At 48.0% G+C, this 16,348-nt stretch overlaps 1 protein-coding gene and 1 pseudogene across 1 annotated transcript in view; one reads left to right on the plus strand and one right to left on the minus strand.

Moving 5' to 3' along the window:
- Window positions 1–15,784, plus strand: part of LOC8031020 (neural Wiskott-Aldrich syndrome protein) — a 32,724-nt gene extending 16,940 nt beyond the window's left edge. Inside the window, exons 7-12 of the mRNA XM_029979348.3 lie at window positions 586–628; window positions 721–889; window positions 4,450–4,889; window positions 6,970–7,071; window positions 12,440–12,539; window positions 14,449–15,784. Of these exons, the coding sequence (XP_029835208.1) occupies window positions 586–628; window positions 721–889; window positions 4,450–4,889; window positions 6,970–7,071; window positions 12,440–12,539; window positions 14,449–14,504 (910 nt within the window). The 3' untranslated portion in view covers window positions 14,505–15,784. The remainder of the gene's footprint in view (window positions 1–585; window positions 629–720; window positions 890–4,449; window positions 4,890–6,969; window positions 7,072–12,439; window positions 12,540–14,448) is intronic.
- LOC8031019 lies at window positions 14,683–15,507 on the minus strand (annotated as a pseudogene).
- Window positions 15,785–16,348: the final 564 nt, after the last annotated feature.

Genomic DNA, 16,348 nt, shown 5'->3' on the forward strand with positions numbered 1-16,348 from the left:
GGCAAATCGTAAGCGTTGGCGTCGGTGGTGAGAAGAGAAAGAATGAGAAAGAGAGGCACAAAAAAGCGGATGACAGGTTAGGCGTGTTTGTTTTACCGCGAAGGGTCGTGTACTCTTCCGTTTCTGATAATGAATCGTACTATGCATAAACTTTATTTAAAATAGACACTTTGCGCGAAAATTAAAGGATGCCTTCTTTCAACCCGCAGATGTTGCTTGCTGCTGTCCGTTTTCCTCGATGTTTCCAACGGTAGCACGCGGCAAAGAACTACTGAATGGATGCGTCGGATGGCCAGGAATTAATAGCGAGAGCATTAAACGTTCGGAGCCAGAGCGAACATTTTTCATCTTCGCGCAAATTATCTACTAAAATAAAAGGTTACAGTACGTTTTACGGAGAGAAAGGAAGTATATGCGGCGAGTTAAAGGAAGTTGTGGGCTTCCGAACCGTCTCGTTGCAATAATGGGGAGGCGGGGCGGTCTTCCTCGAAATCGGGAGAATACCCGGACTACGACGTCGTCACTCCGGCAGCCGAGGCTGCGGTTCCATTTCTTTTTCTAAGCCCTTCCATTCCGTCTTTGCAGGCACGTTCAACACGTGGGTTGGCATCCCGAGAAGGGATTCGACGTAAGTGCTCGCTTCTTCGCTCCGACCCGCGTTTGCAGCGCCCGGAACACGTCTCCGACCGGCACGTGTGGCAACCCGCCTTTCTTTCGCAGTTCCAGAACTACGTGGAGGAGACGGAGCTGACCAGGTTCTTCGAGATGGCCATGGTGACCGAGAAGGACCTGAAGGAGCCCTCGACGAGGGCCTTCATCTACGAGTTCATAGAGCGCAACGGCGGCGTGGACGTCATCAAGGAAGGCGTCGGCAAGACGGAGGCCAGAGGTGCGTCAAGGCGTCTCCGTCGTGCGGCCGAGCCAACGTTATTGGATTGGCTCAGTTACGCAACTGCTCATAAACACCGCTTGCACTGGCAGTACCCCCCTCACTCACCACGACTCTCCTCCCGTCGTTCGAGGCGCCGGACGGCTGCTTTGGTAACTGCAGTGTGTTCTATGGCATACATACATTTCAAAGCATGGCGTCTAGATGGCGCTTCAGCTCTGCTCTATGGAACGCACAATTATGAAACGAGAATCTAGGGGGTGCCCCCTTCCGTGGGAGTTGCACAACTGAGGTAGTTTGGTAACAATGGGCTGAGTTGTGCGGAACGATCTCGCCCAGTTATGCGTTACGTTATGGTGCCTGGAGCGCATCTTCGACTGGTGTGTTTAGCGTCCTATCCCGCCCATACATCAAAAGTGGTCCCAATGTGGCAACAAATGACGCGAGTGTCATGCTGTTGCCTGTCGCGATCCTGGCGGTCGGCCGTAGAAATGCTGGCGAAAAGCACGAGCGAACGCAAGTGTCGCTTTCGTCACGGCGTCCCTTTAGGCGTCCCAACTTCCGGCTGCTTCAGCTTCCGTGAACTGTCACAGTGGGAAGCGACCTGCAGCAGAACAGGCGTCTGCTACATACACCATAACCGTTGGGACGCCACCAGGGTCGCGACCGGCGACAGCATGGCACTTCTATGACGTCATCAGGCGGAAATCGAGGGACCACTTTTTTGGCCGCGGTAAACAGACCAGTCAAAGACGCGATCCAGGCACCATAGTTACGTGTTAGTTTTTTACGCGAGTCAAAAATTTTTCAGGAAGCATTTTCCTGCTACATTTACCACGAAAACTCTTTGATTGAGGTATAATTGTGCGCCGATTCGATTTTCCCGCCAGATTTAGCCGAAAAACCTGGATTGGTGCGAACCAGTTCGAGTTTTTTCGTTAAGTTTGGTAGGAAAATTGGTTGGAACTAATTTGAGCTACCGTAAATAAACTAATTTTTGCGAGGGCTCAATTTTCATGAAATATGCAACTTCGAAAATAAAGCGAAAAATTAATTGCACAAATATACCATCCCATGGTAATGAATACGTAGCGCATCACTCTAAATTCTGAAATTTTGTTCCCATCAAGCATTCCCGAAATCTGCATTCTGCAAAATTCGCTAAATGTTAAGCCCAGGAAAATAAAGTTATTTAAGGTATTTAGCAAGAGAAATCGAATTGGTGTACAATTTAACGGCAGTTTGGGCTTTCCCGCTCAATTCAGACTAGAGTCACCGGTACGCTTGTTGAAAAAATGCTGAAGTGAAGAAATGAATTTTTTTTAGAAGGTCTAAATATTCCACAAAAGAAAAATAAAAAAAATGTTAGCAATATTTATGTTGCCAGACACAAGTTAGGTGGAGAAGGTGGAAGTCGCTGCCCGCTAAGCCTTGCCCCGTGCTTGCACCGAGCTTACATCTCTCATTGGCTAGAGAAATGATTGACGTGTCAAATGCTGATTGTAAAATTGTTTCTCTCGGCATCATAGCTTTTTAATCGACAATATCTTTTATGTTCGAGAAACAAATAATCTAGATGAGTCATTAATGTTTAAAAGGTTATCCTGAGGTAGACTTTATTACCGTTTTGCTTTCAGACGACAATAAAAGTGGCTGCTGGCATTTGCAGCGTGCTCAATGAGCGTAGCTGGTTTAGCTCGTCCATTTTTATGAGTGCTAGTCATTTTGCATTCACCGACGTGTTTAGAGGAAGATCTCCTCAACCGACGTAGTTTGCACCAAGCGACTGTCGCAAGTACGCACCTTCGGAAGTGCTGTGCGGGTGCTCGTTTTCGTCGCAGCACTGGCCTGAGCCTAGTGTCTCACGTCGGCTATTTTGCTTGGATCTGGCTTGATTTGCTCGTATGCCTGTCTTGGTTCTTATGGTATGCTGGTCTTGGTTCTCTTTTTCAATCTCTATATTTGGTTTAGAAAAATAATTAGTGCCGGTTATGATTGCAAAATTATGCAAATATGAATTTGATGACCTCCAGGCGCCTGAGAACGGCATGAATTTGAGCCTTTTTTTTCTGCGTGGTCCTTCAAGTTGCGACGTCATCCGTCATCACATTTATGTTGACAAGTAGGCCTAGCCGTCTCCTCTCTGTTGCAGTCTTCTGTTGCTTCAATTTCTCACGGAAATTTATTAACGAGATAATATTTTCTGCACTGCGAAAGGGTATAACTACACAGCTATGGTAACCTTTGAACACATTTTTCTTTTAGGGGCGAAGCCCCTTAGGGTCTAGCCTTGTCCGGCGTCCGTGCTCCCATCAATTGCCATCCCATCTGTCTTCTTAAAAAAAAGAAAAAATGTTTGCGCAGTCGACAGGATTCAAACTTGTGCGGGGAGACCCCAATGGATTTCTAGTCCATCGCCTTAACCACTTGGCCACGACTGCGGGACGAGTAGGGGGCTCTGAGATGTGGTAGGAACTCGAGAGCTGGGGATGTCATGGATGAAACGTTGCATGTAGCCGCTCAACGTCTATACAGGAGAGGGTGCTGCGGTCAAATGTGTATATAATCGCGTTAAACTTTGCATGCATTGGCTCATGAAATCTAAACGCAACCCGGAACTCAGCACTACCTATGAGCAATAAAAATTTTTAAAAAATCTGCACCATCAGCACCACCTATGAACAAAATCAGTATCATTAGCACCACCAAAACTTCGCCCAAATCAACATCTTTCAGCACGTGCAGATGCGGTCATTTTTTTATGTTATTTTGGACCATCTTTACAGTTTATGTGCAAGAAGCTCTTAATATTGTACTATTACAACAAAATTAGGCATGCATATACTTTCAGATATTTAGAATTTAAATATCTAGGTTTGGTCAGACATATCTTTTTGCTTTTTGGCATTTTTGCTAATTTAGACTTTTTTTTAAATGAAAGAAGTGTCTCACACATTCTTTTTGTTGCTCATTCCACTTGGTGGTTTAAAAGCAGCAAATAAGTTTATTTCACTGGGCTTTTATAGGTGTGTAGCTATGCCTCACGTGTGCACAGCGACATGTTTTTTTTTCTGCGTGTGCATTGCATCGGGAACCTGAAAAGCGAGCTTATGTGGAGCACAAGTTTGTCTGCTTCTGTTCCAGGGGTTGTGGTGACGTCAGAGCGTCGAGCTCTGATTGGCTCTCATTGACGGATAGCGGGTAGACCTCAAGGCAGCTTGCTTTGAGGTCTACCCACTATCCTTGCAATCGGAGCCAATCAGAGCTATTAGGCGTTCTGACGTCACCACAACCCCTGCGAAAGAAGCAGACAAACTTGCATTCCGCATATCAAATCTAACACCAGATTTATAAGGAGATGATTAGGCACCATAAACTGTACAAATTTCATTTCGATATCATAAATAATAAAAAAGAAATTCTCCCCTGGCGCATGTCCCCTTAAATCTTTGGTCTCTTCAGCCATTCATTGCCTCGTCACCTTTCATTTATGTCGACGCTTTCTAGCTGTTTGTGACTTTTGATCCCAATTTGTTTGTCTTCTCTTCTCCCACCCACAGCCGCGCCCACTCCTCCTCCCATTCCCATGCGGGAACCTGCCCATTCCCACACCCGGACACACCCCCAGGCCCCGGCCCCGCCCACCTCCGGAGCCAACGGGGTCGGCCACCGCATGGTACCACCCCCTCCCCCGGCACGTACGGGACCCAACCGAGCGCCGGCCACGCCCCTCAGCAACGGGAGGACGACGGCCCCGCCCGCGAGGGGAGGGGCCTTCTCTCCGGCGGCCCCACCCCCTCCCCCACCCCCGCCGCCCAGCGTGGGAGCGAGGTTAGCCGGTGCTCCGCCCCCACCCCCGCCCCCGCCGATGGGAGGCCCCGTCAACGGATCCGCGCCCCCACCCCCCGGAGCTCCGAGGGCGGAGCCCATAGGGGGCGGGGCGGGGGCGGACCCCAAGGCGGCCCTGCTGGAGCAGATACGCAAGGGCAAGGCGCTCAACGTGAGTTCCGGGTCACTTGGCTTGAGATTTGTTGTGTGTTGCATTCAACGTAAACCTTTCGGTGGACATCCACCTGGTTAGGAATGACAATGAAAGAAAGGGAAATCTCTTTCCCTTTCTTTCATTGCATTGCATTCACCGTGGGCGGCTCAAGAAATGTAGGGCGTGCCGAGTTCCAAGAATCTCGTTACTGCTCCGCAGCCAGTGACGGCGTTGGCAGGCTAGAATGCCCAAGGATGCAAAGCAAGACGCGTGAACATGGTTAGCTACACCTGCTTTTCATAAGGTGTCAACAAGCATGACCGTCAGTGCAGCTAAACCGGAGACTTCCTGGGCCTGAAAATCGGAAGGACAACAGTGAGGGCAACCTCGAGATTCGAGCCTCAGTTTTGGAACCCTCAGTCAAAAGCCTGGGAGTTCTCTTTAGAAGAATATTTTGTAGGGAATATTGTTGGTATACTGTACTAATAAGTTTTCCTGCTTTTTAGTGCTATTACAATGTACTCTTGTTACCGATTTGCAGCTCCCTTTTGTACTTTAACTACAGCCAGCTAGTTTGGGGGAGTGCATGGCAGAGAAGTACCAAGTTTGCTTCATTGCACTCCAAGCCTCGAGTGACAAGTTCCATATCTGACACTTAGTGTTGCGCATAATGTTTTTAGCATTGTGAAGGTGGCCTCAGAATCTGCAGGTCCCACCATAAACATGAAGATTATGGTCCTTAAACTCACAATTGCCAAGATGAATTTTTTTGATTGTCAGAAATGACTTATTAGCTTTCTCTTTTTTTCCCGGGCAAGGGAGACCACTTTGGATTTACACTAGACAAGGCAGTAGCTTAGAGTGCAGATTGCGCAGTAAACTACCTAACTGGAGGCTTGTTTCCACACTTGCGTTTGCTTAGGACAGAGCTCTTGCAATCTCTTGCGACAAGAACACACTGGCATGCTGGCACCATCTATGAGGTGACCTTGGAGCTGCATTTCACTAGAGCAAAGGTTTTGCAGTCTGAGAGATCAAATGTGCGTACATGTGCGAGAGATGGTATAACATTGTCAAAAGTCTTTCGAGCTAAGAAAGAAAGAGGTTCTGTTCTAAAATTTACTCAATCTTGCTCCAGGGTAAGGGTTTTGTACCTCGGCATTCCAAAACCCACCCGTGGCCAGCGTTCTTCGATTTGTGCTGTCACGTGACGCTACCTGTTGGAGTAATTCAGATCCATATGGGTAAGATTTGGAACACAGCCGCGCGAAACAAAACGGGAAATGTACAGCTACTGCGAGTGTTTTATGGCTACCCAATAGATGGCGCCAGTGTGTTCGCTTGTCGCAAGAGATGGTGCACGGTTGTAAGCAGTGGCTAGTCTGTGAACCAGCCTTGACACTTCATGTGAATTGCAATAAGACGTCACATCAACTGGGGTCGGCGAGAGCTTGGAACAAAAGTTGCAGGCTGCTTGGACTATGTAGGGTGTGGCTGCATTGTGAGTGAGGTTTGACAAGGTCTGGAATTTATTGTCAGCACTGGTGGGGCAAACACCCTTAAGGGAATCAAGTCGATCGTACAAATGTAAGCAAGCGGGTGTGGTATGTGGCTGAACCCGACACAGGAAAGAACGAGTTAATTAATAATAAGCACAGCTAGCCTAATGTGAGACGCTAAGCGCATTCCCTACTCTTCTACAAAACAGGATACCCTTACATCGTCACCTTCTGTGGAATGAAGCGAGGCCAGTGTTTTCGAAGGTCTTTGACAACCAAATCTATTGGGGTTACTGATCTAAATTTTATAGCTCCGTTCAAAATATTCCACACGCTTTTAAAGTTTTATTTTGTGGGTGTTTGGGTTCTTTGTTACATACCTTTCTTTTTTTTTGCCAACTTTGGAACTTGGAGTTGACTCGTAACACGCGTGTGTCTTCAAGCCTAAATTTGTCTCGAAAAAGGCGAGATTGCCTGTTACGACTTGGAAGTTACTGAATGTGTGTGAGCTTTGTTTCACCTGGTTGGCCTTGCGCGAGCGCTGCGTCGGTCTCATTCGCTCGGGGCGAATGTCTGAGCATGCGTCGCACCCTGCGCAGCACGTGGACCCCGAGACGGAGTCTACGCACAGCACAAACAGCAACCCAGACTCCCGGGGCGCCCTGCTTGACCAGATTCGAGGGGGCATCACGCTCAAGGCGGTGAGTGTGCCCGGCCCTGATGCTTCCTTGTCCGGTTCCTTGGCCCTGATGCTTCTCTGTCCTGTTCCCTGGGGAAAAACTTTACCTATGTACCTTTTCTCTTAAAGAAAACCTCTCCTTGTGTTGTGCTACTCCTAGGAAAAACATTTCCCTCTTTAATTATTAGGGAATCTTAATGCGCGGTGCTATCCCCTAGCCTAGGGGATAGCAGATGCATTTCCCTTTTTGATTATTCTTGTGGAAATTTATTGTTTATGCAGTCTTACCCCTAGGAACACCTACTCCCTAAGCAATCTACTCCCGGGGAACCTTCCCCCGTGTGATCTACCTTGGGGGAAAACCTGTTCCTTCGTTTTCCTTTTTTCTCTAGGCGACCAGGGGCAAATGCGGGTCAGCATTTAAAATGAAATGAAAGATTGAGGTCTGGCACCGGGTGATCCTCTTGTCCCGTGTGCAACCATCTCGTCAGAAGGACGCCCGGGTCAAAATATTTGCGAGGTTTGTTGCGGACAAGCGTGGCAACGCGCCGCATTGGGTGGCAGCTTTTGCACGTGAGAACTGAGAAGACAGGTGCAACTAGCAGGAAATTGATATGCATATCTATATGGGAATGAAGCTTGACCAGTGGTTGTGAACAGGGCCGTAACCAGGGGGGGTGTTAGGGGGTTCTGACCCCCCCCCCGAAATGTTTTTCTGGGTACGGCCCTGGTCGGTGCACTGGCAGCCAGCCGATTTTGATCTCCACCTCTGCGCACGCGCAATGGCGCCAGTCGGCTATCGGGTACCAAACTGGGGCTGGTTCTCCGGTTTGCTGTAACTCTCCATTATATGCCACCGATGCACATGATTCATAGGCGAAAATAAGACAATAGACACTTTCAAAATGGCCACCGTTGTCCCCAAAACCCCCCCCCCCCCCCCCCCCCCCCGAAATTTTTTTCTGGGTACGGCCCTGGTTGTGAACGTAACCTGGAAAATAGGTCAAGTGAGGATGCATCAGTGAGGCTCTACTGTATCTGAATTCACCAGAGTCACGGGACCCATATCACCTTTCTATAGGAGAGCTTCGGCAATGGGGCATTGACTAACGTAATATCTTAAGTCATCGCCCCCCCCCCCCCCCCCGCCCCCCCCCCAATTGAAATTCGTAAAAAAGAGGGGTGAGCCATTTCTTGGTGAGTAAACACAAAGAGTTAAAGTAAGCTAAAAAACACTTCTATCTTTCTTGTACATATTTAGTGCGGCTGCACGACAGATAAATTAAACTCAAAATTCTGATTAGTTTTATTGTTTTATACAAGAAATCTTTGTGAAAGAATGTTTATCTCAAAACCCATTCCTTGCTTACATGCGATGAGCACTGCCTATCGGCATAGCGTTCAAATGTTTGTTTTCTAAAAGCATGTTTCTAACACCATATGTTCTCTTCGTTAGTAAGACAAACACTACAAAGACACTTAAGACTGCTACTCTGTAGGAATGCGAAAGCATTTGTATACGTAGCGTTCCTACAAGTTGCGTGCTGCGCTGAGCCCGGCTGGGCGACCTCTGGGTAGGCTGCCCGGGCGAGCACTGCAGAGCCCGGCCACCTTCTCCCTTTTTACCGGCGGCCTGGCCGCTGCACCATGGAGAGGGCTTCTCTGTGGTGCAGCGCCCTCTGTGGCGTGGCAGTCCTTGGAACTACGCTGTGCACCAGCCAATGGGAGTTAATCTATGAATTCGCTGCTACATACTCTAGGCTTCTCTCCATGGGACAAAGGAATTTAGGTGCCGTTTGGTGCGGCTTCAAAAGCTGATAATGCCAGTTCGCTCCTTAGGACAGTTAATGCTTTTGCATTAAAGAAAAAGAAAGGGGTCAACAAGAAAATAGAAAAACCAACCAGGCACAACGAGCGAGTGAGTGGACGGAAGAAGCGGCGAAGAAGGGGGAAGCGAGAAAGCAGACGATCGCGTTGGCAAATACTTTGTCGTCGGGCCAAGGTGGGCACCCTGTCAGTCGCAAGGAGCAGGCTTTCGTGTAACTTTCTTGTTTGTGCATGCGTCCGTGCGCGGCGTGCTATCAACGCGGGTTGAGGCGGCATTGCTACATGGCGCGGACGGCATCACGAACACGGAGCTAGAAATGGGATGCTTTACAAACGTCTGTGTGCGGTACTCCAGCAAATCTTTATTTACCTGCTGGGTTTCTCCCGAACATTGCACAACCTTACAAAACCGCGGTCGCGACGTTCTGGGAGAAGGAACGGGTTCGCGGTGGCCTTATTTCAGTGGAGACGGACTTTGATCTTACAGTCTGCGGTTACATTTCGGGATATGGGGCGTTCGCTGACCTCGCGGTCCCTGAATGGGTTACTGCTTATGTTATGATTCTGGCATTTTTTTTTTTTTTTGTAACCAGCACAGTTTTATTTTGTTATCTCTATTGTTTTTCCTTTCACACGCATCTACTCCTACTTCGTAGTCGCAGAAAGTGGGGAGGTGATGTGTAAACAAAGTGAGGTGTCTTTCTCTCCTTCGTTCTGCTTTGTCACGAAAGTCCTCCAGCCGTAAGGTCCGCGGCTGCCTCATTCGGGTAGGATGAATGTTCGTGGAGTTCGTGTTGGGTATTTGTTGGGGTGGTTTTTTTGAGAAATCAATATTCATCCAAAAAGTGGGGTGGGCAATGACTCAGGATATTACGGTAATGTCGGTTAGTTCATTTGCACTCTAACTAAGAAAATATGTTGTAAAAAGAAATTGAAGGCACTTTGGGAATGGTGCAGCTGAGTTCATGCACGATTGTACACAAAGTGTTGCATTAGCTGATCAGAAAGAACAGAATAAGTGCCGTTATTCCTGTTGGTTGTTTTTGCCCTTATATTTTTACGTTTGTGGTGGTTTTCTGTGTATAGTATTAGTAGTGATTTTAACACTCATTGTGGTAAGGTTAGAAATAATGTACTCAAGCGACCAGGGAAATAGGCATCTTGCTGCGCTCTAGGCTGCTAGGCTTTTTCTTCGTTTCTTGCACCACTCGTTACTTCTAATGAATTTTTTTCTCCCTAGTATTCTTGGTACCGGAGATGCCGATGTTTGTGTGTGGAACATAGTTTTGACTAAATGCTTATTTTATTTTAGTGACATTAACGCAAGTAGTTGTCGAATTCCATCAGACATAGGTGCCGAAAGCTAAGAGTTTTAGCTATAGGTAACTTGATCTGATAGGTACTAAGCAGAGAGACAGATAGGGCAATGCATCTGTGCTGCCTTCCTCTCATTCTCTGTTTGGACAGTTTAAATTCAAGTTAATTACCATTCAAATTCAAGTTAATTACACATGCCCATTTCAATGTTGTCCTAGTTTACATGGTTTACTGAGTAAATTTGACATTAGATTTATGCAGGTTAATTTGTGCGAGTATGACTGCGAATGTCAGTGTGTGCCAGTTGAACTGAGTGTGAGTCTGCACTAGTGCGAGTCTGCTCGGGTGCGAGTCTGCTCGGGTGCGAGTCTGCTCTGTACTCCGTTTCACCTTAAGTTGGACCCCGAGCCAAAGCTACGGACCGCCAGAGCCAATCAAGCGCATGTTTAGAAGTGACGTCGGCTTGCTCCTCAAGCGCGTATCAGCGGTATCAGTGCGCGGGTTGCAATCGTGCCGGCAGGAAGGTTTAGGCGGGCTCACTGGGGATGAACCATCGCATCTGCTGTTTTCGATTAGCATACCTGACTTTGTGTAATGTTCTTCGCTTATTACGGAGCGCTGGAGCATTCTGGAGTTGTGAGATCGACGCGCGACGGTTTCGTCGCCTTTCTGTGTGGGATAGGCTTACGCAGATAGCTTTACCCGTCGAGCAGAAGCAGGGTCCGCAGAAGCTTTTCGCTTTACTTGTGGCACACAGAAACCCATCTACTCGTTTTAAGTCGCTCAACAATTCAGGTAAGCGGTAACAATCGAACCTTGACTTTAACCGAAACGCTCTTGCTTGCTTGGAAGTTCGCCGCATACTCCTGCTCGCATGCAGAACGCGCAGGCCACGGTTTTATAAATCGTTAAATAAAAGTGAAAGAGCAAGCAAAGTGAGTGTTTTAATTCATAGTTTTTGCTGCAAAACCGTGTGTGCGTTTAACAAGAACTTCTAATGGGACTGCCACGACGTAGGGGGAACGTTCATCAACACTATAGCTCTCAGAGAGCGAGTGACAAATCACCCACGGCGGTATGAAGCTATTTTGTTTCTTTTCTCCAATTCCGCAAAAACCATGCGGCATCGACGAATAAATCTCCGCTTCACGGCGCAACCAGACATGTTGTCAATGGATGTTTTCTGTTCCATTCACTACGATGGCCTACTAGCTCGTCCGTCGTGATCCCGGTGAACACAGCCTCCTGAATCCACGAATGTTTCTGAGACGGCACCAACGTGCGAAGGCCCCTTGAGCTTCGAACTGTGCGAATTCGCACCTAGCAATGTTGGCCCCAATTATTGTAGTAAACGTTCAGCTCAACTTGGCGTGCCTCTTTTCCAAACGAGGTTTTAGCAAATGTCATCTGGAAGCGAGCTGGTGATGGAAGTACCGGCGCCTTTGACGGAGACATGCTTGACGATGCCGCAGTCATTACGCAAAAAACGACAATTTGTCACGTGACATCTTAAAAATGGGCAAAAAGTATTTATAAAGTTGAAATGATTGCTTCCAATAAACATTTATCAGAGTTTCACAGAGTGTACAATAACTGTTAAATAAAAAACTTTTCTTGGGAAGAAACATTTTTTTAAGATCACGTCACGAATTGGAAAGCAAACCTGAACCAAACGCATGAAGAAACGAACACAACGGCAGCGTTGCCAACTGAAAGTTTAATTTCTCCGGACATGCTACCTAATTATGTATTAGATATCACGTTTGAAAGCCCTTCTTGAATACAGAAGTTGTTTTTGTGTTGATGGTACACGACACAAAATATTAAACTAAGGCTAAAGTATATCCATGCTTTGTACTGCCCAAGGTCTTTGACGCACTACTTCGCTATGCGTAGGAATAACTTGTCTGGGTCGCGTCACAGCCCCCAGCCTTCCGCTGCGGTCCTAAGTAAGGTGAAACGGAGTATAGTGCGAGTCTGCTCGGGTGCGAGTCTGCTCGGGTACGAGTCTGCTCGGGTGCAAGTCTGCTCGGGTGCAAGTCTGCTCTAGTGCGAGTCTGCTCGGGTGCGAGTCTGCTCGGGTGCGAGTCTGCTCGGGTGCGAGTCTGCTCGGGTGCAAGTCTGCTCGGGTGCGAGTCTGTTCTAGTGCGAGTCTGTTCTAGTGCGAGTCTGCTCGGGTGCGACTCTGCGCAAGTATGAGCTTGTGCGAGTGTGACCTTATGTGTGTGTGTGAATTTTCACTCCAGGTTCCAGACGCACCGAAACCCCCGCCCTCGGACAACAAGCTGGAGGGTCTGGCCGGAGCCCTGGCGAGAGCGCTCCAGGAGAGGGCAAGGGCATGCTTACGTAAGTCCAGGTTCCTGGCATTGCTAAAACGGAGCAAAACAATCTGCGGTGCTATCCACACTATCGATATGGGAAGCCACTTTGGGCCGTTGATAGTCGCCCATCGTAGGGCTGCTGATAGCGGTATCACCCGCCTGCAAAACAAGTGCGGTTGAAGGTCAGTTGCGAGCAATCTGTAGCCAATCGTAAGTTGGCAGGGAACCTCGATGAAACCGTTGCATCATTCTCGACGTGCTGTCTGACGAAGGCACTTTGTGGACCGGGTGCTGTCTCAACGAGATCCTTGTTGCACGCTGAAGATGTCCAGACGATCTACTAGATAAACGTACGTTAGGACGACATTTCGTTTTTCAGCTATGAGAGTGAATTTTTGGGCTATGGGCTATAAAAATACAGCTGACCGTGCAGATCTGCAGACCGCAAAACTTGCATGCTGCAAAACTTGGTGGGGTCGAGCCCAGCGGCCCTAATCTACACAGCAGGACTGGGACATCGTTACATGCTGCGATCGACCGATCACAGCACACCGCCGATCACTCGCAGCAGACGGCGATATCCCGATCCCCCGGTCCCTTCATTACCGTGTTTGCACGATTTAACGCACCTCCAATTCTAACGTGCAGGCAGATTTAGCTTCCAGGCATCCAGAAAGTAAATTGCTGCCGATTCTACTGTGCAGATAAACTAATCAAGGTTGAACACATACCTCGTAGAACAGATTTTATGAAACGCGCCAAGGCAAACATAAATGCCGCGCACTAGTCGCCATTGTCGGAGTCTGACGATGGTTCTTTGCTGTTTACAGGGGTAATCCTTGCTTCCGTCTAAAGCGTCTTAAGTGCCGCGCTTCTTGCGCTTGTACGAGTGCGCGACCGTCGCCTATTAGAGGGACTTCTTCCAAACAACACTTTGCGAGCTCGTCGGGTCGCTGGAATTGCGAGGCCACGCAGTGCTGCCCCCTTGTTCTCTTTTCCCGCCAGCGAGATGGCCTTTCGTTTAAATTAAGCCTCCTAATGGAATTCCTTTGGTTTTTCCATCTTAAAACTGCTGACACGAGTCTGTAGACACGAAAGAATGCGCGTGATACGGATACCAAAATGGTCGAATGTAAACAAGTGGTCACGATGGCGATAAGGATAGCCGCTTTGTACCGAATATTGCGTTTTTCTTTTGAGTTTCGATTTTTGGTTTCGATTGTAACGCGCATGTAGTTTTGGGCCCCGACTTTGGTGAAAAAAAGTGTGCGTTAGAATCGTGCAAACGCGGTAGATTGGAACCCCAGCATTCCCGAGCTCGTCAGTATGGGCTTTCCTCCCATGTGCTTTCAGCTGTATTTTTCTGCGTTTGTTCGCTCGTCTTCCAAGTTTTTAAAGAAGCTACCACTGCCATTGCCATAGCTCTTGCACACCTGTCCCACCTCGCGAGGCAACCCGTTTTCCAGGAGCGGGCTATCTTTTGGCACTTTTTCGGCGGCAGAAAAGTGGTTGGAAAAGTGGGGTAGGCTATCTCTGAGCGCAGTTTATCTTTCGGTTGACCTTCTACCTATTTTTGGCAGCAGAACAAGAGAGGTACAAAGCATCCACGTGTACTGCATGTTTTCGAACGAAGGGAGGTTATCTCATTTGAAAGCTGAAAGCAGCCTTCAGTGAGAGTCTGATGTAACCGCTCGGCGTAATCATTGCAAACCATTTCTCTCGTCGGAAATTACCCACGTTTTCGTCGCCATACTTCTTGGCCTAACTCCTTGGTCCAGGCACTTATCTTTGCATCTTTCTGAATTTGTGGTTGAGGCTTTTGCAGTCATGGGTGTATTACCACAACTTTGTTACAGCTTCGGTCTCGCTTGTGATCTGGCTGCGAGTTTTGCGTGACCTAATCCTGCAAACCCCGCCTTTCTCTTTTCCGACAGAGGACAGCGAATCAAGCGACGACTCCGATTCCGAAGAGGACGAGTGGGAAGATTGATGCGTCGGTCTACAATCGGAAGGAACCCTGGGCCGAGGCACCAATAGCAGTCACGGTTGGCCAACGCCGGTTGCAGAGACGCGCCAACTGCTTTGCTGGCGACCCGGACGCGCTTAAAGGTGCACTAAAGACGTTTCGGATATCGTCTGTTCTTGATGATAACGCATGCTACGTGATCTTAAGGATCGGGACCTATTTCCCTACTTAAAATGCGATTGAACTTGTTTGTGCTACGCCCCTTTCCAAGCGGAAAAATCTGAATCACAAAATCCAGCGGAGGCGCCGGCGGGCGTGCATCAGCCAGTAGCAAGCCGCTTCTCTCTGAAAGGCAACCTGCGATTGGCCAACACGCGCCCGTCGTCACGCCACCAGCGCTTGCACTGAATTCTTTGCTCCAGATTTTTCCGCTTGCAAAGGGGTATGGCGGGAACTTTGATCGCATTTTTAGTAAAAAAATAGACATCGCACGAGCATAATTTTTAGATTTCCGGTATGCTGAGATCCCGTAGAATGAGTTATCACCAAGAACAGACGATCTCAGAAACGTCTTAAGTGCGTCTCTAAGGGGTACTGCATACTGGCACACACATGGGCGGTCTGCCGCAGTGGCAACACTGAAGTATAACGGTGTTGCCAACAGGCTGTTTTTGTCAGGTTTGCAGGAAAACTTGGCCAACGTTTGGCCCACTCTGCTTGCAGTTGTTGCTGGTGACCCGGCCACACTTCCTGTTGGCAACGCCGGTGTTTCTTGTCGTGTCTGGGAGAACTGTTTGCCAACCCTGCTCGCAGACACAAGAAAGACGTACTGTTATTCCGCCTAAGTTACGGAATAGAGTGTCGCCAGTAAGGTGTCTTCGGTGCGTTCGGGGTAGACGTTGGTCAACCGTTGGCGTAGTGGATCTTTTAAAAGCCACGCGATGGCTACTGGTGGAACGACGGCAAAGAACTTGACGAGCCAGGCGGAAAACGGGAGAACCTGGCGGTTGTTATTGTGCGGGCACATTGTTCTCTCTTCTCGTTTTGCGCGTAACCTACTCGGAGTTTATTTTTGCTTTTGCGGCATCGATCGTTTAACTTAACGTTATGATTTCCCCTCCCGCCAGGCTCACGTTTTAATAAGAGGATGAGACTGTTACGATTAATATACGGATGATTTATACGTTGAGGGGGTTCTTTGGACTGCCGTATCGAGGACAGAGAAGGCCTTCTTTTTGTATAGGAAAGGGCAGATTGTACATAATTCCGTAATAATAAAAGTTGTTTTTTCTTTTCTTTGGTAAGCTGCGTTTTGTGTGAGTTGCTCTCCGCAATCGAAGGGCCCCTCTTGCTGGCTGGCCACTGGTGCTTGTTCAGCCGACGTGATTCTGTTCCCAAAGGCTGTTTGACACTCTGCTTACGACCACGTGCCTTAAAAGGCAGTGCAATACCGCCGGTATTGCACTACATCTGGGACTGGTTCGCTTGTTTTTATTTCTTGGTTTTTTTACTCTAGTCCAGAGGTGTCCAAACTTTTTGGCTAAGGGGCCCCAAGGAAAAAAGAGTAATCATAAGCAGGGAAAAACGTAATATACCTAGATAACTATTTGAACGCATAAATGAATGTTAGATCGAGTATTAAAAATCTCGTAAGGAGGATATGCTTCAATATTCTTTTTATATTTAGCTAATTATGACATTACACTAGGCTTGTGGCCAAGGAAACTCGCCAGTCCTAAAGCAAAGCGCATGGGAACTTAATACCTTCGCATAGTGCAAAAGACTAACGAGAATGATAGGATTAATGCTGACGGTATGCAATAGTGACATAGGACACTAAGTGTGATGTATATGGGAATGCAATAAAA

Source organism: Ixodes scapularis, unplaced genomic scaffold (genome assembly GCF_016920785.2).
Source record: "Ixodes scapularis isolate PalLabHiFi unplaced genomic scaffold, ASM1692078v2 PGA_scaffold8__174_contigs__length_109621045, whole genome shotgun sequence".
Classification (NCBI taxonomy): Eukaryota; Metazoa; Arthropoda; class Arachnida; order Ixodida; family Ixodidae; genus Ixodes; species Ixodes scapularis.